Here is a 25785-nt window from a genome sequence, read left to right as displayed (position 1 = left end):
ATATTTGGAAAGCAGATAACACATATACTTCTAAGTAAATCATGACTTGAAGAAGTCACAAAGGAAATCAGAAAGTATTTATACTAAATGAAAATGAAAACAATCAGAATTAATGGGATGCTGCTAAAGTGGATTTACAGGGAAATTTATAGCCTTAAAGGCCCATATATTAGAAAATGAGTACGATCTTAAATCAATGACTCGGTTTCAACTTCAAAAAACTAGTATAACATGCAAATTATGAAAAAAAGGAGGAAATTAGTGGAATATAATACAGAGCTGAAGTATAATACAGAAAAAAAAAAGAAAACATAAAGGTAACTAAAGATGATCAATAAATTGGTAAGCCCCTACTCATACCAATGTAAATGAGAGAGGCAGAGAGAGGTAGAGAGAGTCTACACCAATAAGGGATATAGAAGTACTGTAAATACGACAGATATTAGGATTATAAGGAAATATTATTAAACAAATTTATGCCAATAAATTCAACAACTTAAATGAAATGGAAAAATTCCTTGAAAAGATGTAAATTACCAAAACTGACTCAAGAATAACAAAAATAGTCCAATTTTTGAAAAAGAAATTGAATAGTTAATTTAAATCTTCCCATAAAAAGAAAATTTCAGGCTCAGATGGCTTCAATGGTCAGTTCTACCTAACATTTAAAGAAGAAATCGTAACAATATATATAAACTCTTTCAAGAACTTGAAAAGGGGGGAATATTTCCCTATCCATCATGAGGCCATCACCTTTGATATCAAAACCAGATAACACACACACACACAAAACTACAGGTCAGGTTTTTTGTTTTTTTCCCCCAAACATAGTTGCAAAGACTAATTTTTAAGATGTTATCAAATCAAACAACACACTAAAAAGTACTAGATCATGACCAAGTGATTTGGTTTACCCAGGTTTACCCAGGAATACAAGGTTTAACATTTAAAAACAGATCCGTGTGAACCATTATATTAGCAAACTGAAACAAGAATTTTCACATGATATGCTGAAAGGGAAAACCAACAAGGACCTACTATATAGCACTGGGAACCCTACTCAATATTATATAACAATGTAAATGGGAAAAGAATTTGAAAAAGAATAGATAGTGTATATTTATATAACTGAATCACTCTGATGTACACCTGAAACTAACACGACATAGTCAACCATCTATACTCCATAAAAAATAAAGTTTCTAAAAATAAAATAAATCCTAATGGAGAAATGGCATTTCATAAAAACCTAGCACACACTGCTGACAAAATGTCTTATAAATTAAGAATACAACAAAACATATTCAACCTAATAATGGACATCTATTAAAAAACCTATATCTAACATCGATTTCATGATGAAAGTACTTAACATCTTCCTCTCCTAAAATCAGGGACAAGGCAGGCATATCTGCTCTTACCAATTCTATTAAATATGATGTTAGAAGTTTTAGCCAGTGAACTTAGGAAAGAAAAAAAAAAAAAAACCAACCTAGACTAGAAGTTTTTCTTAAAAAAAAATACATCTATTCACTAAAAATATGACCATCTGTGTAGAAAAATCAGAATTTACAAAAACTACTAAAGTCATTTAGCAAGGCTGCAGGATACAAGATGAACAAAGTCAACATGTTTCTATATAGTTCTAGCAATAAACAAAACGAAATTAAAATTTTAAAACAGTACAATTTATTACACCAAAAATATGAAATACTTAGGAATAAACTGAACAAAAGATGTGAAAGATATGTATACTAAAAACTATAAAATACTGCTGAGAGAAATTAAGCAAGACCCAAATAAACAGAGGTAATATATATTATTCAGGAGTTAGTTAGAAACTCTACTACTTATAAACTGTTAATTCTTCCCAAATTATTGTGCAGCACCAACACAATCTCAACAGACATCCAAGCAGGATGCTATGTAGAAACTAACAAGCTGATTCATGTCAATGTATGGCAAAAACTATTACAATATTGTAAAGTAATTAGCCTCCAATTAAAATAAATTAAAAATAAATAAAATTCATATGCAAATACTAAGGACCTAGAAATGCTACAACTTTGAAAAAGAACAAAGTTGAAGGTCCATCACTCCTTGATTTCAGAACTTATAATAAAGTTACAGTACTGGCAAAAAGACAAATAGATCAGTGGCATACAACAGACAGCACAGAGACAAATCCACACAATATGGACAACAGATTTTTTTTTAAAAAAAGGAATAAAAGGCAATGCAGTGGAGAATGAATAGCTTTTTCAAAATGACTTGGGAAAAACTGCATGTCCATATACAAATGAAACTACTCTTGACCTATACTTCTCACCATAAATATAAATCAACTCAAAATGGAACATTAACCATCTAGTTCATGTTAATGGTGGCTCAGTTGTAAAGCATCTGCCTGCAAATGCAGGAGATAAGGGTTCAATCCCTGGGTTGGGACCATCCCCTGGAGGAGGAACTGGCAACCCACCAGTATTCTTGCCAGGAAAATCCAAAGGACAGAGGAGCCTGGCGGGCTACAGTTCATGGGGTTGTAAAGAGACAGGCTCGACTTTGCAACTGAGCGTGCAAAAAAAATAGGGAAGGCAGGAAGAGGAAGTGGCTTGGCTAACTATTCATAGGTTTGATTCAGCCAAATACTTAGTACAGGCCCAATGTCTACCCTCCTTTGGTAACCGAGAGTCTAACAACTGGCTGTTATTGGTTTGGTGGCTATGTTGTGTCTGACTCTCAACTGGTTCAGCTCAGTTCAGCTGCTCAGTCGTGTCCAACTCTTTGTGAACCCGTGGACTACATACAGCTCCCCATGTTTCCCTGTCCAACACCAACTCCCTGGTTAGGCACTTTCAAACATGTAAACTAAAAATTCATTTCTCTCATTTCTTTTTGCTTAATACATAAATCCTTATGGAAACAACATCAACATTGGTTTCCCTTTAATATAAGAATAAGAAACCATCTCAGGGAATGGAATATATAGGAAATATTAAAAACAGGGTACAGAATCAACTGAGAGATAATTCTGTCACCCGTGCCACCAACATCCTTTTCCATGAACCCAGGTTATCCTAATATAAGATATGGACTCTTTAGGTAAAAGGTCTTCACTGAAAATTGGTGAAATCTGTAAGGAGAGAAGTGTTTTTTCTGGCACGTAATATGACAATTTCAATTAAATCAGAAGCTTCTGAGCTGGCCACAGCCAAAAATCACTCTGAGAAGTGAAACACTTATGGGCCATGTTAGAGCACAAAATGTCATTTTCTTCCCACATTAATGCTTATTGTATGTGTCAATACTGCATATCAGAGCCTATACAGTCAACATGCTGAGAGAGGCAAAGTTTAAATCGGTCATTTCTAAAGTCTTAGAGAAATCTGAGTTAATAGGTCAATTTGTGCTACTTGTGTCACCAGATTGGGACTTCCCAGGTGCCTCGGTGGTAAAGAATCTGCCTGCCAACACAAGAGACGAAGGAGACAAGGGTTCGATCTCTGGTATGGGAAAATCCCCTCGAGGAGGAAATGGGCAAACCACTCTAGGACTCTTGCCTGGGAAATCCCAGGGACAAAGGAGCCTGGCAGTCTGGAGTCCATGGGGTTGAAAACAGTTGGACACAACTTAGCAACTGAGCATATGTGAATGTGACCAGATTAAAATACATTTTTTCTTAAGAACAGTGAAATAAAGGATTAGCTTACACAAGCTGAATAATAATACAAACAGATTTGAACTGCCCCCATCAAATCTCTCCAGGAGTACAGAAAGAGCTAGTTGTTAACAGATTTGTAATAAATTTAACACAAGTCTAGCTCAGTCACGGCAGAGGATGAGATGGTTGGAAAGCATCACTGACTCAACAGACATGAACTTGGGTGAACTCTGGGAGATGATAAGGGACAGAGAGGCCTGGTGTGCTGCAGTCCACGGAGTTGCAGAGTCAGATGCGATTTAGTGACTAAACAACAACAACTGGCTTAGCCAGAGGTCCAAGCTTTTCACAGACTAAGTGCAGAAGGTCCAAAAACCAAAGACGATGTACCCAAATTCTACTAGTACAGGGCAGCCTGCGAAGTGCCACTCAAAACTCCCTGGGGTCGTCAACATTTACTAATCATAACATCATCAGGAAGATCCAGGAAGATTTCCTTAATGTGTCCTAAACTTCCTCCTCCTATTTCCCACCACAATGGTTTTGTTTCATTACTGGCCAAAGTTATAACAATAACATTAAGAAAAAAAAAAAAAAAACCAAGTCTAACACTAAATTCAGAAGATACACATTTCTTCAGACAACCACAATGCATACTGGTTTGGAAATTTTGCCTTTAATCTCAGGAAGAAATTTTCACAATTGACACATTTCTTTTAATAAGTCAATTCAAAAAAGACAATGACAAGAAAAACACTTATGCATTTATTTTTATTAGGAAAAATTCTCGTGTATTAACAATAAGAAAACAAACCACACACAACCCTCCATCTCTGATGACAAAGCCAGAGGGAGACCTTAATGGTGGCAGCTCATAAATCCTAGCCCAAGATCACAAATACAGCTGTAAGAAAACTCTCCCAAGAAAAATATACAGCATTAGAAAAACCACCAGGGAGATTAGTGAGAAACTAAGAGCGTATCTATCATTCAACAACTTTTCAAAGAGAATTTTTCACAGTTTATTTGCTTTAAACTGTTTCAAAGTAATTAGGTAACCCAAGGATGAAGGCCTGGAAAATAGAGACCATCTCTTATATTCCTCTTACGGCTCTGTAATAACAACAGTGTTTGGGACATGTGGAATGCACATAAACCGTTTCCTGAAGGAAGATAGCTCATTTGGAAAAGGGCAGGAAAGGAAACCCAATACGATGACCACTTCAGCCAAATGACTGCTGAGCAGTCCCAATGAAGTGACATTGTTTCTTACAAACTGCATTCACTCTATAAAAATGAGGTACAGGGAAGAATTTTCTAAACCAGAAGAATCAATATACTTGCCCCCAAATTTACTTTCTATGAAACTAAAAAACTAAAATCTGGTATGTCCAAGAATATAGGTTGGTCGTTTAAAAAGTAACATTTAGAAATAATTTCACTGTATTTCTTCAAATGAATTATTCATAAGAAGCAGCTTTTCATGATTTCAATTTGAAAGATCTAAAATTACAATTCTCAGATAGCTGCCAACAGGTATGGCCTCTAAACAAAGATGTCATACCATTTCATATTAATTTCTTCTCAGCAAAAGGCTTTTATCATCTGCTAAAAACAGTATGCATGAGCCCAGTCCATTTAAGGTTTTTGAATCTAATGTCCCCACTGGGATCTACAGTGGTCTAATAACCATATGCACATCATAATTTTTTTACCAAAGTGAGTCACTAGTGCAAAGCAGAAACTCTGAGGTGTAGTTCTTTGTACTTGTGATATATTTAAGTGCAGGTTCATGTAAACTAAATAAATAATACCAAAGTACAGGTAATTCATTATTTTTAAAATCTTACACTTTTAAGGAAAAGAAAACTTTAAGTATTCTAACACAACTTCACACATACAACAAGCTCCCAGTGTTAGAAGTATACATCATTTTTATTACTTTTCAATCATAAAAATTGAGGGTCAAAGGGAATCAGTAAGTCAGGGAAGGACAGACAATGTGTCAACAGCAAGACAGAACCTGTAACCCAAGACTCCTGATTCCCAGGTATCTTCTCTGATAAAGTATTCATAAAGCCTGAACAGTATAATAGCAGACATATGACATCCTATTCTTCACTGAATATATTCACAACAAAACTGCCCTCTTTCCTTCTAATTAGCTGTAGTGCTTAAAATATATCTGTGAGTTGAAAGTCATGGCCATAAGACAATGTGAAGACAGCTTCTTCTTCTTCCAGCTGTCTACATGTAACATCTAGCAGGAAAATCTCATTGCCCTGAATGAAGATCCCTATAATTATTCAAAGAAAAACTTAAAGAGCATTTCTAGTATCAATAGCCACAATCTGTCCTCAATTACCTACATATCAACACAACGTTTCAGTGTCTAAACCAAAAAGTGTAGAAGGGACCTATCTAACATTTGTTGTCATTGTTTAAGCCGCTCAGTCACGTCTGACTCTTTAGCTACCCCACAGACTATAGCCCACCGGGGTTCTCTGTCCATGGGATTTCCCAGGCAACAATATAGGAGTGGGTTGCTAGTTCCTTCTCCAGGGGATTTTCCTGACCCAGGGATCAAACCTGTGTCTCCTATAATTCAGCTGGGTTCTGACCACCGAGCCACCAGATATGTCCCCTGTCTAATATAGAAGCATTCTAGTACACTTTTTTGGTTGTCTCCCACTCTTTGAATCACAGTCCAATCAATTTTACACCTTGGCTCTTATGTGGATGTCAAGGAAAGAAGATGAACGAGGTTGACGTGCTCAAGAACAGCTGAAGGACCTCACCTCAGGAGATGTAGAGAAAAACTATTCCTTATCTCATTCTTTTCATCAACAGTTGTATTTCTACCTCCAAGAATAGCCTTTTAAAAGTAAAGTGGAAATGGGTAGGAAAACAAAGCTTTTTAAAATGACTGCCTCATACTGCTAAAGCAGTTCACCTGTAACAAAAAAAAATATGTTAAAAACTATGCTGATTTGGAATATAGCAACTTTGGTAGAAATAATAAAGACCAGGTTGCCTTAAAAAAAAAAATTCTATCAAAGCTTTACAAAAAAGAAATGTGGCAGCTGAAGTGAAAAAGTCCAAAACTGAAATCATAGGATCCCAGTTCAATGTGCTGTTTTCAACTAATATTGGGATTATCCTTGCTTTGTGCCTTGACTCATTAAGACAAAAAATAAAATAATTACACCAGGGGAACTACAATACGGTGCTTACTTCAGATAAACCTTTTAGCATATTTGTGGTCACTTTCTCAGGAACTTTATTTTACAATAAGCCAATATAAACCACATTTTTAAATCCTCACCAAGTTTATACACCTGATTGGTAAACAGAAGTGTCCTTGTATCTCTAAAAGTTTTACATTTCAATATTAACGTAGAAGAATAAAAACATTCAGATCATGTGTCGTGTTTCTTGGTTTGAACCCCTAAAGAATTCACTCACACAGAAGCACAGGTGCCTCTTCTAGAGATGAAAAGCCTCCAAAGAACTCTCAGTACAGCCATTCCTTGACTTGGCAACCACCAACTTGAAAAACACTTCCATTAACAAAAGTCTTCAGTTACCCCCAACTGCCACCCCAATATAAGTGTCCTAGCAAAGACCACCATGAAAAAGAAAGTCTGTCTTTTTAATGCTTTGGGGCTATTCCCCCTAAAATGTGTTCCCATGGTCCTCTAAAATTTTTCATTTTACCTTTCCTGTACAACATGAAGTTCTACCTAATTGAAAATTTTCCTGATTCAAAATGTGTCCTTTCAAAATGTAAGTTATTTTAACAAGTGGAATCATCCATTTCTGATTTAGTAGGACTGTGCATCTCACATATAACTCAGATTAGACTCACTAAGATGAAGTGAACTCAGATTTGTCAGGGGAAAGTAGAGTAGAAAACATTTTAGGAAGTAGATAAGGCTGATGTGATAGAGGTACCTACAGGGGTCAGGAAGCACACTAAGAGGAAGATGATGGGAATTCCTAAAAGGCACAAAATGGGTACATTTCTATACTTCTACAAGGAGTTTTAGTTTAGCCTGTAAGTAAAGTTAAATCAGTGAAGACTCTTCAAGCAAGTAACATGATTTAATTTGCATGTTGTCAAGATTACTTGAGGAGGAATTTGGAAGATGGATTGAAGAATGATGAGATTAGAGGCTGAGAAGCCAGGAAGGAAGCTACTGACAGAGAAGGAAGACCTGAACCAATGCCCTGGAGAGCAGCGTGCAAAGTGGTAAATGAAGAGGGACGGATGAGAAACACATAGTGCATAAGTCTAGAGGGTGTGCGAATACGGGGAGTGAGGGGAAGAAAAAGAGGATGACTTCAGGTCTCCAGCATAAGCAGATTTATGGCTTGGACGTTTAGCAGATGCTGTGCATGTTAACTACGTGAGGAAAGTGAAGAGGAAGAGTGAATTTAGGACTATTGTAGAGTTCAACGTGAAACATGATGAATTTGAAACATTTACGAAGGATTCAGGTGGGGGGAAAAATGATTAGTACCTGAGTTTATGAAACTAGAGGCTGGAAAAAAGGTCTGGGTTGGACATTTAAATGGAATTTGCAGTTAAAAAGACTGAATCCATCAGAATATAACTTCCTCCAATGCAGACTTCTGTCTCTGTGATATGCACCTAAGGTGGCTCAGCTGGTAAAGAATCCGCCTGCAATGCAGGAGACCTGGGTTCGATCCCTGAGTTGGGAAGACCCCCTAGAGAAGGGAAAGGCTACCCACTCCAGTATTCTTGCCTGGAGAATTCCATGGACTGTATAGTCTACGGAGTCACAAAGAGTTGGACATGACTGAGCAACTTTCACTTTTACTTCCCTTTCATATGCACCTAAAATTACATCTGCCTATAGGGGTATATGGTCAATAAATATTTAACCAGTGGACACCAAGGGAAAGAAGGGAAAGTGAGTAGTTTGAGAGGCAGAGTGAACTTTATGGAATAGTTTTTTGTTTTTTGTTTTGTTTTTTTTTTTTTTGAGAAATTCCTCAAGAAACCACCATTTCTAACACTTTCCAAGAAAGCTAGTATTTTTTAAAAAGCGATTTAAAAATTATCTTCTAGAAGAAAAACAAACAACCTGCTAGTAAATTGGGAACTGCTTCTTCATCTGCTCCTGGGATCACTAATTGTACCAGTGACCATTAGTATTCTCAGTATAAATCGGAGGCCTAAATACCTACACAGATACTCCTTTTAAATATTTTAGAGTATTTGAAGTTCTACTTGCATAGAAAATTACTGTCTACCTCCAGTAAACAGAAACAACAAAAAGTGAGATATTTTCTGCTTTGTGCAGATTAGCAGAAAAAGCTCCGTCTTTAGACAAAAATATGATGTTTGCATACCAAGAGATTCAGTGCAAGAAGTCACAATCAGGTTAGTAACCACAGCAAAACCATTTCTAGAAAACATGCCTATTTGTGTGGTTATGTCAAAACCATGGCAGTTTCTGGAAACACAGTCCAAATTCATCAAGATTTTAATGAAATTATTGGGTCAAGTAATTCCCAGTAACTTGCACCGGAAGTCAAAGTGTGAGAATGCCAAAGGTTTTATTTGTAAAAGTAAGAACCCAAGAGAACAGATAACACAGCACTGTTTCTAACAGCTACTAATGCCTTCAGCAGGATAGAGCATTATTCTCAAGAGTTTCTTAAAAGGCTGAGGGAGATGGCGTGGTGGGTAAGAAACAACTGTAAAGAACTTCAGTAGGTAAGTCTGGAGTTATTCATTCTCTAGGAGATGCTCAACCATGTCTCCCTCTGAACTGCACTTAATGCACCAGTCTCAGCCTCACTTACACTGAGCACTCTCCACAAGGTCAGGATCGCTCTACCAAGCTGTGAACACATCAAGGGCAGAGGTATTATGGTTATACATCCTTTCTGCTATATCAGAGTCTGTTATGTAACGTTTGCATACAAAGCATGCTCAGTCAATGTTTGCTGAAAGAGCAACTATGGGGAGAATGAATTAATTAGGCCTAATAAAATAGAAATAACATCAAACTATTTTCTAAAGTCAAAATATTTTAGACAGAGAGCATGTGGGGCAACAATTTTACAGTGCAAAGGAATGCTATTCAAGCCTTGATACTAAAAATAATTTGTACTTTTATGGTTAAAGAGGAGAACCTCACACAAAATATTTGCATGTAAAAGAGGACTCAGTTAATTCCACCTTACTCCTATTCACCATCCCCTCCATCTCCTGCATGTCTAGCCTCTTTCAGATTATCTCTGAAAATTGGAAGGCAGCAGGTTCCCTGGGCCAGCTTTTCCTGGCTGCAGTAGCAATTTCACTACACTGATGGCCAGGACACTGGGATGACGAACTGCTGCTACATTCCACGGGAGAGCAGCAGACACCATCCACCAGAAGGGCAGTGATTTCTTGGATTAAATTTTGGTCTGGTGTGTATCTGCTGATCATCAGTATCTCATTTTGCATTCATATCCCCAGAGAGGGAAAACAAAGGTCATACTGCGTTGCTTTTTTTTTTTTTTTTTCCTGCTGTAAGCAATTAACATTGGAATGCAACAAGAGCACATATTAGCAATGCCATCAATTGGAAAAATAATTATTATTCTAACCTCTAATCATTCAAGTTTTAATTTATGACGCACCTTCTTCCATGTGCTAGGCAATGTGCTGCAAACACAATGGTGGAGAAAAAGGCTATGGTATTTTGCTTTAGGAGAGCTTGGAGTCCAGCAGAAGGAGCAGAAAGAAAACTACAGAATATAAAAATCTATCATTATAAACCATGCTAAGTGTTAGGAAACTAAAAAGGTGGGTGCAAAGGAGAATGGACTAAGGGCAGAGCCTGGAGTGAACATTATGTCAGAAAAGGCCTCTCCGAGAAGCTGACATTTCAGCTCAGGCTGAAAGGACTAGAAGGAGCCTGTCATGTGAAGAGCAGTAGGAAGGGCACTTCAGGCTGGAAGAACAGCTTGTGTAAGGTACCTGAGGTGGGAGAGAACTGGACATGTTGGTGGAAATGAGGGAAGGACAGAGGGGCAGGACCCAGGGGGCAAGACATGAAGCTGAAGACAGTGAGCTGGTGAGCCAGGCACGAGAGCCCACAGGAGTCTGAATTTTAATCTGAAGACACTGAGAGGCCACAGAGTGGATTCACATCCGGGAATAACATGATAAATGTAGACTTTTTAAAGTTCGCATTCGTTGTGGTATACAGAACAGATTCCAAGGGCTCAACACTAGAAATGGGAAGCAAGGAAAGCACCTTAGGTTTTCTAGGCAGGGATATCCTTGAAGCATGTTTCAAGGCTTCTACTTGCCTACGGGCCAAACAAGCCTGGGCCCCTTGTCATGACTCAGACTAATGTCCTCAGGTAGCCTGACTTTAGGTGGGGAGAAGGACATGTATTCAGCCAACTCTAAAACAAGGTACAAAATGGAAAAGATCAAAAGTGAATTAGAGTGAGCGTAAATCCTAGTTTTCCAGGAAGTCCTGATTTATGCTTATTATTACAGGGTAATTATTAATATTGATCCCTTTCACTCTCAGAAATGTCCTACATTACAGGTGATAAATTTTGGGGTCACCCTAGTTATAAACAAAGAAAAGATCATAAAAGCTTCAAGTAAGAAGCAGATTTGCAGTCATCACTGAAGACAAATAGGACTACTGAAGAAGGCCATTCCAAAGGAAGGGGACAGCATAAGCTGTCCTTAACAGAGGGGAGGAAACACAGGGTTCATGCAAACAACAGCAACTGTAGCAAGTCTAGAGTTTATGGAGGGCTGGGAAAGAGACAAGACAGGAAACGTATCTTAGATCAAACGAAGGACCCAGAAGGTCTACACTAAGGGGGCTTTGATTTTATTTCACTGGCTATGCAGGGTCACTGAAGCTTTTAAACAAGAGACTACAACAACCATGAGCAAAACAATGCTGAACTGTGCTAAGAACCCAGGCAGAGGATGAGGGATGTGGTCACTACAGTTGTGTCTGACTCTTGGCGACCCCATGAACTGGAGCCTGCCAGGCTCCTCTGTCCATGGGGTTTTCCAGGCAAGAACACTGGAGTGGGTTGCCATTTCCTCTTCCAGGGGATCTTCCTGACACAGGGATGGAATCTGGGTCTCTCATGTCTCTTGCATTGTCAGGCAGGTTCTTTACCACTAGCGCCACCTGGGAAGCCCCAGGAAAGGTAATCAGCATAAACGCTGAGGGGAAAGGACCATCATGATCAAGGGAGCAAGAATCCAAGTGGCAAAGGCATTCTGTAACTCTGAGAGCAAATCTAAGTGGTGTCCCATACAATCCTGACTGGGTTGAAAAACAAGCAAGAAACTTTGGAGGGAAGGAGACAGTGAGATGAAAGTCAAAAAGCTGAAAGTCTAGCCTGAAGGCAGACTCCAAGATAGAAAAGGAGGGAGCAAGACGGGCTGTCAGGTTTAAGAAAAGGCAGAGAAGAGCGGGGTCAGGATCATTACGGTAAAGTCTTTTTAAACTCCATATCCTTCTCTCTCGATATTCTGGTGTCAGTCTGTCTCCTCACTCCATCTAGAGAACCAATGGTAGATGGCTTAGATTCCCTACATGATCCCAGTCTATCCCCCTTCACACACACCTACACAACTGAAGCCCCAGCTGCCTCACCATAATCCTCCCCACTGCCACGTTCATTTGAGAAATACAGATTTTAGAGTTTTAATCCGAGGAGGCAGGAGGCAGGTGATGATAAATTATGCACATGGGCTGCTTGGGTTTCAGAAAGCACCATTCAATTCAGCCTTCTAGCAACGTGAGCTGGGCCCATGACCCAGCTTTATGTGTCACCCAAGAGGCAGGGGCTTTTCTCATCACCCTCATTATGTCTTAGGGAAATTTGATGACAGCACTTTCTTTTACATCAGAAAGTCCTTATTAATAGTCTTATTCATACAGTGTGATAATTTCATTAGCAACTGTTCAGGGGATCATTTTGCACTCATCTCTGGGGAAACAGCATTTGTAGTCTCATAGCAATGCATTAAAAATAAATGCTACCTACTGTTGACACACCTCAGGCAATTGTTAAATCCTAAGTATAGGTTTTGCTACTGAAACAAAATTTCTTCCGAGGGCTTTTGTTCTGTTTGGTTTTAGAAGGAAAATATTTTCTTTTGAATTTGTGGACCCCAAACCAAAAGTTCAAGTATAACATTTTATTACGTCGAGTCTTTCTTACTAATGAAGAAAATACTTAATGCTCTTTAGGCACAACTGATAGAGAGGCAGTATTTTCAGATTTCATTCCCATCTGCTCCTTCAATACCACCAACAAATACCACTGATTTTTATAATATGGAAGATTTTAAAACTAGTAAACCTTAAGAGCAAAATACCACTGTCGTGCTGAAAAAAGAAAGCAGTAAGTGGAACCTAAAAGGAACTTCCCTGGCGGTCCAGTAGTTAAGACTCCTTGTTTCCACTGAAAGGGGCACAGGTTTGATCCCTGGTCAGGGAACTAAGATCCTCCATGCTGTGAGGTACGGCCACAAAAAAAGAGAAGAAAAAGAGAAGGAGGAGGAAATTTAAAAAAGAGTAGTGAATAAACTCCAGTTACCAGATGTATAAAAAGCTGTGTTCTTTCAGGGAGCTGGTGGATTTAAGGCAAGAATACAACATAACTCTGCTACTGAGACTACATTCTAGTAAGCTATCAAAAGAAGGCATTTGAAAAACATTAACTTTTTGTCATGTAATGTCTATAGTATTTGGAATTAATATTTCTTTTTTCCAATAAAATTTTGAAAAGGAACTCAATTAGTAAATATGCAGAACAAGAATATGGTCCTAGTATGGATAAAATTATTTAGAACAGGATATGGTTTTAAAAACTTTAAGATCTGTTACAGGTTTTCCAAATAGCACAGTAATTTCTCTTTTATACAAATTTAAAAAAAGAACACGATTCAGTTTACTATACTGGGGTTGCTTGAGGAACTTGGTGCCATACTCTGATCCCCATCCCAAAGACTGGCGCCACCAGTCAGAGGTGATGACTAGAAATCTGCAGAAGCCCCAGGATTGTACTGGCAAAGGTGGTCCAAAGACCATCCTGTGAGCAACTGTATTCTGTATGTTCCCGTCCACAAAATGCAGCTACTTGCTTCTCAATCTAATTCTAGCCAATTTCAGCCTCACAGACCCATCACTGTCAATTAGGGCCATCCAGCCTTGCACCACGTGATTTCAAGATGTGTGACACGGGTGCGTCCTGAGCACTCACACGTGCACAATGGTCACAGAATGACAGGTGGCAACAGTGTCATGGTAGGCAGTGGCTCGGGAGAGGTGGAAACTTCTGCAGAGTTGAGATCACTGAATGTGGGTCAAGTGTTCCCACAGGTCCCATGGAAGAGCTCGTTGGGCTCCTGAAAGACACCAGGTGGGCCTGGACAGTACTTCCCTGAGTTTGTGAGTCACTGTGGCTCCACTCCCGTGTGTGTGTGTGTCTTCGTAATGACCAGCATGAGGACACACACTCCTAGGTGTGAAAACACCTTGAACTCCTGCAAGAATTCTGTCATATCTGCATGGTATAAAATCATCATCAAGAAGGAAAATGCTCCAGAGTTAATTTAGAATACCCAAATAGGTTCTTTTAAACATCATTAGGGTACAGCAGTAACTCAAGTGCATTTATTGGGTTCATGTGGCAAGCCAGGTCTAATGGGACTGAGGGTTAAATACAGCAAGGGGTGTGTCATCAAGGTCCCCTTAGCCCCTCAGGGATTCTCAGCCCTACTCAAATAAAGCATATAATTCAGATGGTTTTGTCTCACAGCATTCACTGAAATGTTCGGGGAAAGCTAAAAAGAATGCAGTAATGTTGTATCTATCTTCACATTTAATTAAAAAGAGAGCTAACAGCACTTCCAAGAGGGAGGTCATTCCTTGTTCAGCACAAGATTTCTCTGTGCAAAGCTATTTTGAGAATGGGCAATAAAACAATTCTTCACATAAACACTTACAAAAGCTACCATTTCAGAAATGCTACTGATGCTTTAGCTAATAACTCCAAAGATGAGGTACAAATGACAATCCCACAGCTGGAGGCAGCCATAAGAAAATCAACAATATCACCTACTGTCAAAGTCCAATCAATCCTCCATCTTCCTCTTCTCTCATTGTGCCTGGAGGCCTCAATTGCCTTCAACAGAATTGTATGATAGGAAATGGTTTATAGGAAGAAAAGTTGTATGCAATACCTGGAATAAAAGACCTCAAAGATCAAGAAATGAGATCATCATTTTCTTCTGCACAGTAACTATATGAACAGCAGAGAAAGAAAGAAGGAAGATATCCTACAAAAAACCAACAGTGATTACTACAAGATGTTAGCGGATTTAAAGTAAGAACCTTACACGGTTATACACATTTAAAGTGAACCATACGAAGGTGAGCCCTGGGCAGATGGCTTGGTTTCCAGCCCAGTGAGTGCATATTTGGCTCTCTGGGCAGGATGAGACATTCAGCTCTGCCTGTGTGTACATACTGAATCTTCAAATGCACCTTCAGCTTTTCCTTCTTGGAAAAACAATTACAAACTAGGCCTTAAAATATCCAACAGTTCTAACATTTACCACATTGCATTGCCTGGGCCTGCCTTAAAGCCCACCCACAATTTCATTTTCAATTAGCAGCTCCTCGAAAGGCAGTAATGAAAGCAGTTGCTAAAGAGCATTCAGATGTCACTGAAAGACTGCAAACCCAAACTGTAAATAGCACATTGTGAGTCGCCTGTCACCACCATCAACTCCCACGGGAATCTCGCAACACGTGGCTATCACCACCATCTGCTCAGCTCCCCACCGAAACCACTGCAAACCACGCAGCCACCCACCCACTCCCGCCTCCCACTCAATACCTGTCATGTACAGACTTGTGTGGAGATGGGACGGCTTTAAGTGGAGATTAGAATGCAGAACACGTGGAGGCTTATTTCACCTTTTGAAGCTAAGATCTGGCCACATGCAGACAACATTGTATCTTCAGAAGAGGGAAAAGTATACATTAACACAGAAAGGCAGTTTTACTATAAAGAAAGAAATGGAGGCTGTCTACCCTCATCAACTATCAGAAGGGTAGTGCCTAAGTCCTATAAAGAGAAAAACGTGCTGTGTCACCCTTCGATCACCAGTTTTGTAAGGATTTCCAACAGGTCCAATGGAGCACCATTTCTGTCAACACCCATGTTACTCTTCTAACAATATATAGAGTATTTACGGCCCTTAACAAAGTTCCACGCACACATACGTATAACAAATTCTTACTTTGGGATTAAAGAAGCCCACTGTTTTATGAAACAATTTCCATAGGTTTCAGGATCACTCAAGCTAAGTTACTTCCCATTCTTTCAACTGCAGTTCCTTTTCCAATTCAACCTATTTTCTTTCTATGGGTTTTATTTTATGAGGTTGGTAGTCAATGTGCTATGTCCTTTTTAGTTGATTTTTACTAAATTTTAATTAAGAGTTATATATGTCACTTAGGATAAAATTTATTACTGGCCACTTCACTTCAAACATCTGTCTCACTGAAGTCAAGTGATATTTATGCTCCCTCTTAGCAACATGCTAAGAGGACTTCCCTGATGGCTCAGACGGTAAAGAATCTGCCTGCAATGAAGAAGACCCAGGTTCGATCCCTAAGTTGGGAATAGTCCCTGAAGAAGTGAATGGCTACCCACTCCAGTATTCTTGCTTGGAGAATTTCATGGACAGAGGAGCCTGGTGAGCTACAGTCCGTGGGGTTGCAAAGAGTCAGACACGACTAAGTGACTAACACTTTACCAACATGCAGAGCTGATGAGACTATATCCCAGACAACAATAGGAGTCAAAAGACACAAAATAAAAATCCGAGAACTCACAGAATAAACTCACTGCTTCTAAATGCCCAAGAGAAAAAAAGAAAAAAAAAAAAAAAAACCTTCATAAAGTTTGTTGTTATAATAGTCCGACGTTCCTAAATACCAAACAAATACCTCCAATATAAAATACAACTAATTCTGAAAAGACAGCCTGAGTTGGAGACTCCCCAAAAACCAGATGTTAAAAACTGGCATCTTATCCTTATTTCAAGTCAATCAAGATTCCAAAAGCAATTACCAGCCAGTCTCCTCCCCACTCTTACTCTCAGTCTTTTCTTATATGTTTTTATTCTCATTTCTGTAGTTTGGACAAAGGGAAAACAGTTATGTGCAACTTAAATGCATTCAAGGTAAAAATGAATTTTCTTTAATATCTACTTTTGTAACCTTCGCATGACTATACTTTTTAAAAAGCAAATGAAATCCCACTTAACACGCTAAACTTGAAACTCCGAAGCATGAAGTAAAAATGATTTAACTGCAGCTCACATTTCTTGATACCAGCTCAATATACCTTCAGTCATTTAACTATTATAACAAATGTATTTATGAAAGCACACCTAGCAAAGGTCGTGTCTTTTCATTACTAAAGTATAATACCTAATTACATTAGTGTTTCAAATGCTCTGATTTCCAGAACCCTGTGGGCCCTAGAGTCAAGCTGGATAAATACCTGTGTGATTTCAGCTTGGAGTTCCACCCAGAACTAATCAGCAGGTCTTCAGCAATGTGACTTGAACTGGATCTGTTTAATCAAAGCTTTCCATTATAAATCCTCCTTTGCAAGTGAATTTCTGCTAGTAACAAATGTCATGTCACCAAGGAGTCTTCCGACAATCTGAGTTCACTGAGATAAAGGATCCACCTGTAGCAGTAAATGCTCTCAAAGGTGAACAGTGTGGGCAAGACCTATTGCTTCATCACGTGGGTACAAGCTCAGCTGGTGGCCTGAGTCTCCTGGGCCCTGGACCAACACAACCACTTACTCCAGACAAGGCGAACATGCAATGCCAATACACAAGGCAGACACAGCCACCACGTGAAGCTCCAATTCTAAAGACCTGGCACTGAGGTCAGTCCCTTCTCTTCCTAGAAATCAGTATACATCTACAGTGGTATCTGCAATGTCAGCTATTAAACCTCTACCAAGTTTGACTCCACCATAACAGATTTTCAAAGAAAGGAGAAAATTTTTGTTCCTTACAAGCCAAACCTACCCAGATCAACCTGTATAAAGATATATAAACCATGTAAGACATTCCCACACAAGTCATTCTCACCAGCAATGTTAGAGCCTAACTGCCGGGACTCCTGAAATATTCCCAAATCTCTTTCTTTTTTCTCCCAAAGTGTTCACCTACTGCTAGAAGCAATCTCAGTAGGTTGCTTCTCTCTGGGAAATTCTGTCCTTAGATGAATCACTTTTGGGAACTTAAAATTCAATTAGGAGGGAGACTCTGGGATTTATTTTGGTGATCCATCCTGGTATCTGTTTGTTAGGAAAGTTCATATAATCTAAAAATTCCTCCTAGTTGATTTAGGCCTATTTCCTCTGCTTCAGTTCATACTAGAGAGAGAGAGGACAGACTAATGGACTAAATGGAGATTTAGAAATATTCACTCAGAGCCAAATCTGAGAGTTCTCTGAACCCTTATCAACTTTTCCCTATCGCTTCTCTATTTTTAAAACCCCCTGGCTCTCAGTGTTTTCAACGACAAAGTATTAAAATTTTAAAGCATCCCCTGTGGTCTGGAAGTCAGACATACTGAAAGAAAACTAAACTCAGAGCCCTTAGAGGAGTTAAGTTTTCCCAAAGATTAATTAGCTTCTGCAGAACTTAGGGCTTGGGTGGAAAGTCTGGCAGCCCGAGCTTTCCTTGTGTTCTTTGGTAGTCTCCCAATTAACAGAGTAAAGATTCTTATGCAGAGGACCTAACAACCTCTGTTTTGATTTTCCCACTCCTAAGTCAAATTGGGGGAGGGGGGACCTACCATACCCTTATTAGTAAGAGCCAAAACTTTGCAATATAATGTCTGAGTACTCACATTGTAAGCAAATAATTCTGCATAGGATAAACATAAGCACAGGGAGATGAGAAAGACATGCACTCTTGTGTGTAATGGTTAACTTGTCCCTTCCTTCACTTTTTAAAACCCTTTTGTAAAGTTTTCAAATTTGCCATATAAAAAAGTGGAACCCTTTTATAAGACAGCTGCTAGTTCAGTATCTTCTAAGTCAGTATGTATTTATATTTAAAAACATAACCCAACAGGTAAGTTCCACGGGGGTAGCTAAGTGCTAGTTAAAAACACTTTCTTTTAACAGTTTGGAAAAGTTTCATGAGAAGTGAGGTTTTATAATCAGGCAAGAGAAGGAAAAGGGGTTTAATTTCAGAACTACACACCTCTCTTAAAAAAACTATGTACTTGCATTCTCACAGTAAAAAGATTAGTTGCCTTCAATGAAGTTTCAGGAAAAAAAAAAACACACACACACACACCTTCTATTTTCTCTGCACTGAGGAGTAACATCTTCCCACAGTTACGGAAAGCTGCACATTAAGTCCCTTGCTTGCTGCTGCTGCTAAGTCGCTTCAGTCGTGTCCGACTCTGTGTGACCCCATAGACGGCAAGCCACCAGGCTCCCCGTCCCTGGGATTCTCCAGGCAAGAACACTGGAGTGGTTGCCATTTCCTTCTCCAGTGCATGAAAGTGAAAAGTGAAAGCAAAGTCGCTCAGTCGTGTCTGACTCTACGCGACCCCATGGACTGCAGCCTACCAGGTTCCTCCGTCCATGGTATTTTCTAGGCAAGAGTACTGGAGTGGGGTGCCACTGCCTTCTCCGAAGTCCCTTGCTTAGGGAGTACCAATTCCTAGTTTCAAATCTAATCCACTGTCACCAAGTCAAAACTAAAGAATAAATTCTCACCTCCTGCTGCTCTCTTTTATCTGTGGCTCTTGCAATTTTATCACTCTCTCAATGAGAGGCACTGAATAACAATCCATTAATTTAGAAATTCTCCTCAAGGCCCACTTCCGTCTCAAGGTCCCCTCGTAGCTAAAACAGTTAAGATTCAGCTACTTTATCTGAAAAGAGGCAAAGACGGGGGTGGTGGAAGTAACTGTGATGTGTACAGACATCTGGCATGGTAGGAAAGCAGTCTCAGACATCCTTACCACAAGTTGTGGAACATCTACTGTAACCATTAAACACATCTGTGCGTCACCTTTTACCAAGGATCACACAACGGACAGCACTTACCTGGGGTGACATACCAGGAATGCATCTCATTCTCTCCCCTTAATGTTTTCACAGATCCAACCAGTTACAGACTTCAAAATTAAATTACTTTCAAGCCTACAATGATATTCCATTACAGATTTCAGCAACACTATATATTCAGTATCTCTGTGTTATTCAAAAACTTAGAAGAATCATGGGACCGAGAAAACTTCTAGTCTAAAACTCTCATTTTACAGATGGGCAGCAACAGACAGTGCTTTGCTCACGGCTTCATAATAGCACATCTGATGCTAGGAATATTATAAATAAAAGCATTACAGTTTTACCTCAATTATCAACTTTGGTCTCCCTTCCTACTTAAAAAAAAAATTTAAATTGGATAGTATACTTTGGCATCAACACTGAAGATAAGAAAACACCACTTGTTTTTAAAATTCTTTCACAGGCCCCAAATACAATTCATTCTTTTCTTCTCTGTGATTCATAAAAAGTGAGTCAGACTAATTGCTTTCCAAATATTTTCCCTGAAACAAGGATAGCTTTGATTTCAAACACCATTAGTACCAAAAGATTGATCATTAAGACCAAAAAGCTACTCGAATTTGAGACAGATGAGTCCTAGCCTTCTTGTAAGATCACAGACTCTTTCAACTAGAGGACAAAGTAGAAAGAAGAATTTTGAGAAAGGAGAACAGAAAAGTCAGATCAAGCTTGGGAGTAAGAGAGTCAAGGATAAGGAACCACAGCTCTGGGGAGGCTCAGAATTAAACTGATCTCTTGCCTGAAAGGCCTCCCACCCTGTGGGAGGGAGGCCCTCCCAGAGAGGCAGCGGTCACAGGGCAATCTCTGGACATTGGAAAACCCACTTTTTCCACATAGCTCACAGGGAGAGGCTTGGTCTGCGAGTCACAAATACCAGAGGCACATTATCTTTTACATAACCTAGACCTCACCCCACTTTCTGACCAAAAAAAATATATATATATGTATATATATATTAATCTTCATCCAAATTTTCTATGCTGTGTTTGGGAGTTTATTCTATTTTCTTCTTGAGCTTTCACAGGCCATTTCTATAACCACAATCCCTCTCTCTGACCAAACCAACCCATGAACTTTCTAAAAATACTTGTAGATTCCCTGCACCCCATGACCTGGAGTCCTTATATCAACTACAGGAAGCACAATATACAATAAAAACAGAGCAGGGCAGAGAAATCTAGGTCTAAACCCTGGCTCTGTCCCTCACAGCTAAGTGGCCTCAGACAAGTCACTTTATTTCTTTAAGCCCCAGTTTTCCCATCTGTAAAGTAACCATAATATCATATCATCTCCTCACCAGGGTTGTTGTGAAAATTATAGATCATACTACAGAAACTCCTTTACCGAGTGATAACTGTGCTATGTATTAGACAAATGTTAGTAATTACTTTTATAACTCCAATCTGGCAATTTATCTGACGACAAAGAAAAACTGCCAAATGTGTGAGAATCAGGGACACTTTCCTGAGATCCTCCTGAGTCCATGCTGAAATCCATCGCTCCATGTATTTTCTCAGAAGTTTACTCATCAAGTTCAACTCTGACACCAAACTGCTCACTAAATCTTTTAAAGATTTTCATTTTTCCAAACTTCTGACTAAAATTCATCACCAGAAAAATGTTCTTGATTCTTTATAAGAATGATTTTCAAACTGGCTTGACCATTATCAAATAGGAAATTTCTAGGACTACAAACTTCTGTGTCAAAGTGCATAGTGATTCTGATTCCTCGGGTTCTAGGGTGAAGCCAGGAAGATGTTTAATAAGGCTCATGATATGATTCTAATCATCTGTGAAGTTTTAGAACCCCTGATTTGTATGATCCTAGATCTTCTCACTCTGCAGAGAAACATCTGCAAACTAGAAATTACCTGTTCAGCTTCTAATTAGCAGCACCTGCTCTGTGAACCACATTCCCTTCCTCTGCTTCCTTCAAGAGACAGTCAGTCTCACCCGTTGGTCCCTCCAAAAACAAACAAAACACACCCAGGACACAGGTAACTTGGCAGGTGCTAAAGCCTCTGGATTTGTGCTGAAAAAGCTGCTATAAACAGCTTCGCTTCTCATTATTAATCTATCTCATGTGGGGATTTCCACAGGCAGAAGGGTTCCCCAAATGCCAAGAGCTGAATTTTCTTGTGGACCATTGAAACCTAATTATTAAACAGCCCAGGAAGCTCTACCACCAGGCTTTCATACAAGCGGCAGATCACAAAGGCAATTCTGAATTATGGGCTGTGGAGGAAACCTAAAAAACCTCATTTCTTCACCACTGCTCTCCCACATGCCACAGTATTTGAGCTTCGCTAGAAAATACAAATCTCAGGCAGGGTCCCCTGCCTGAATACAGACAACCGTGTTTAGCACATCAGGACCTTGATACACACAGTGCACAGGATCAGATCTGCCCGTTTCCTTTCCTCTACCCCAGACGATCTCTCCCTGCAAGCCAGTCTACCTGGACATCACCAAGACCTCCGTCGGTCTGCCTTCAATGCCAATAGCACGAGCATCAGTCTCCGCTACACAGAGCACATGTGACTGAAAGGGTACCGCGCTAAGTTTCAAAGTGCTTGGTTTTGGAATACTCTTTTAGAAGCAAACACACAGCTCTGCAGGGCAGCCCTCCAGCACCCACCAGGGATCTCCTCTCCACCTGTTAGGAAGAACCACAGACAAGTAGGCACCTGAGGAAGAGCAGCCACAGGACGGAACAAGCCCTAAGCGTTCTCACCTGTCTGAGCCCCTTCGGCATCTTCTTTCTCTTCCCGAGGTGCTGGCAGAGGTTGCGGTCATTTTCTCGGTCTGAGCTGTAGTGGTGCGGGTGGCTGAGTCGGCTCTTCTTGGAGTGAAAGGACAGGCCGTTGGTAAGTGCTTCTCGTTTCTTCTTGGTCAGAGGGGTCTGGCGTTTCTCCACGCGTTCCTGAGGCTTAAGTGCTACATCTTTCTGTAGGAAAAAAGAGAGAGAAGGAAAGGGAAGTGGTGGTTACATAGGTAGCTAGCGTCACACCCAAAATAGAGGCTAAATGGGGTTACTAGAAGGGAGCCCGGTAAAGGCAAGAAAGTGAGGTATGAGACTACCTGAAACTAAACCAAAATTTTCTGAATCCGTAATACCACAGATGTATCCTTTCTAATCTTGTTGGGGGGAATGCGGATGGGGAACTCAACAAAGCACAAAGTATCTGTCCAATAGAAGTGGTTTCACTGCTGCCTGGGACAGCAGCTTTCCATTTGATTCTGCTCTGGGTCCAGCACACACTATTCCTCTAGCAGGCTTAATACACTTGCTTCTCAAAATGGTACACCAACTATGTTTCAGAAAAGGAGTACTAAGTGCATGCACTGAACATACCAGGAGGGCCAGGTGGAGGTGAGCCAGAGTGAAAGAAACTCAATTCACAAGATTAAAATATTTCCTTAGTGCATTATATTTTTACCCCAAGTTCCTCTTACCCCGAGTTCCTTAATTCCCATCTCCTTTGCAAAATATGTAACAACCATATCACCAAGATCAACAGTAACTCGTCATTTCTTCCTGGCTGTGGCCGGGGGAGGGGAGAGGGTGGGAAAAGGGTAATGGATTTTCTAGACTAGGGGACAGCACCTATAGGAACTACAGACAAGTGTTCCAAGTCACAGGACACAGGTGAGCTCTGTGCCTGCAGGCAGGTCAGGGCATCCTGAGATGCTGAAGACCTGGGTTCTGACGCTGACATTATTCACTACAAAACTCAGAGTAAGTCCCTGCAACTCTGAGCCCATTTTCCTCATGGGCTGATTGACACCTGTCAAAGTCCTTCAGAACCCTGAGAAATATACACATTAAGCAATAAAATAAATGATTTGGTATTCAATCATTTGTTCATAAGTGAACATGTTCCTGGGGTTTCCCAGGTGGCTCAGCGGTAAAGAATTTGCCTGCCAATACAGGAGACACAGAAGACTTGGGTTCTATCCTTGGGTCAGGAAGATCCCCTGGAGGAGGAAATGGCAACCCACTCCAGTATTCTTGCCTAGGAAATTCCATGGACAGAGGACCTGGTGGGCCACAGTCCACGGGGTTGCAAAGAGTCAGACACAACTGAGTGACTAAGCACGCACAGACGGATGTGTTCCTCCTTACACTGAAAATGTTCCTTCCTGGAGCCTCATCTGCACACAACTTCTCGGATTCTATGATCCTGAACATACATTTAAAAATACAGTAAGACCAAAACAAAAATTCCCCTTCATCCCTTTCTCATTCTCAAAATACCACTCTCTCTTTTCTTCACAGCCAGCATTCTTGGGGGCAGTTATCTCTTCTACATCTTTCCAATATCTCCACACTCCCGAACTAACACACACAGTGCTCCTTGATGTCTTCCCCAGTTTAGCCATGGCCAAATTTGGGGACCTTGGACTTTTAATATCTGCTTTGCCTAAACCTCAAAAGCCCACTCTTCCATATTCCTCCCTTTTCTAGTTGAAGGACACCCCACCTCCCAATGTTGCCAGTTAAAGGAGAACATTTGATGATGCAAAGCAATGTTCTCAGGGTTCCACTCATTCAACAAATATTTTTTGTTCACCCTTTATATGCCAAGTACAAACTCGGCACTATCCTACAGGCGCTGAGAAAACAACTGTGTGGGGCAAAAAGACCCCAACTTCATGGAATTTAGAAATTAGGGAACAAATAATCAAATCACTAATAAAATCACACAAACAGGTAATTGCAAACTAAGCTGTTTTAAAAGAAAGACCACAGGTGCTACAATAGGGGGAAGTGGTCTGTCTGGAGGAGGGGTGCCATGGCTCAGGAGATGACTGGCACTTGACCTAGATTTGAAAGTCTGGGCACAGAGAACAGCTTGTGCAAAGGCCCTGAGGCAGCTGGTAGCATGATTCTCTGAAAGAATGAGGTCAGGTACTAAGCATCAGTAACCCCAGTGCTTCACTTACAGAACCTGGCAAATAACAGATGGTCAAATTAATGCTTGCTAAATAAGCAAGACCACTAGCTAATGTATCCAAATCTATAAAATACAACAGTGATTTAAATACTATCTTTATAAGCTGCCTCTGACACAGAGTGAGTGAAGCAAGGCAGGAATGCTGACAGGAACAGAAAACCAAGGAACCTGGATAAGCAGGCACTGGTGGCACACAAAAAGGATCACAGAAAACAGCAGGAAGTCCCAGAGATGGGGAAGGGCGTAATCTTTGGGGCAAGATGATATCTAACATTGGGACTTCCCTGGTGGCACGGTGGATAAGAATCCATCTGCCAATGCAGCAGACAGGTGTTCGATCCCTGGCTCAGGAAGATTCCACCTGCGGCAGAGCAACTAAGCCCATGGGCCAAAGCTACTAAAGCTCACAAACCAAGGGCCTGTGCTCTGCAACAAGGGAAGCCCTGCAACAAGAAGCCCGCACACTGGAAGGCTGAGTAAGCCCCTGCCTGCCGCCAACTAGAGAAAGCCAGTGCAAAGTGATGAAGACCCAGCATAGCCAAAAATAAACAAAATTTCTATAAAAATATCAAAGACAACAATCTTCTAAGGCAAATGAGTGGTTTCTGGTTTAACTTCCAGCTGCTACCACTGCAGATGGTTTACCCTCTACCATTGGAGAGGCAACTCTCCCAAGACAATAAGAATGTGGTGAGGAGGTGTTCAGGGGACAAGCTGAGATTGAAGTAAGTGCACGAAGCCATTGATCCCAGTCTCAGAGCTTTGCACACAACACATAACACATGGCAAATATTCAATAAATGTCCGCTATGCTGTCCAGGGTCTACTACCACAACCAGCTATGTCAGACATCTGCTCAGTATTTGGCCTCACATTTAGCCAATTTGGGGCTTTCCCAGGTGACGCTAATAGTAAGGAACCTGCCTGCCAATGCAGGAGACATTAGAGACACAGGTT

The 25785-nt window shown here is 40.2% G+C and overlaps 1 protein-coding gene across 1 annotated transcript in view; it reads right to left on the bottom strand.

Moving 5' to 3' along the window:
- Window positions 1–25785, bottom strand: part of AUTS2 (AUTS2, activator of transcription and developmental regulator) — a 1215803-nt gene that overhangs the window by 897488 nt on the left and 292530 nt on the right. The window contains exon 2 of the mRNA XM_027527575.1: window positions 22605–22817. Within this exon, the coding sequence (XP_027383376.1) occupies window positions 22605–22817 (213 nt within the window). The remainder of the gene's footprint in view (window positions 1–22604; window positions 22818–25785) is intronic.

This window comes from Bos indicus x Bos taurus, chromosome 25 (assembly GCF_003369695.1).
Source record: "Bos indicus x Bos taurus breed Angus x Brahman F1 hybrid chromosome 25, Bos_hybrid_MaternalHap_v2.0, whole genome shotgun sequence".
Lineage (NCBI taxonomy): Eukaryota > Metazoa > Chordata > Mammalia > Artiodactyla > Bovidae > Bos > Bos indicus x Bos taurus.
The sequence above is the reverse complement of the archived record's forward strand: the minus strand, read 5'-3'. Positions and strand labels throughout refer to the sequence as shown.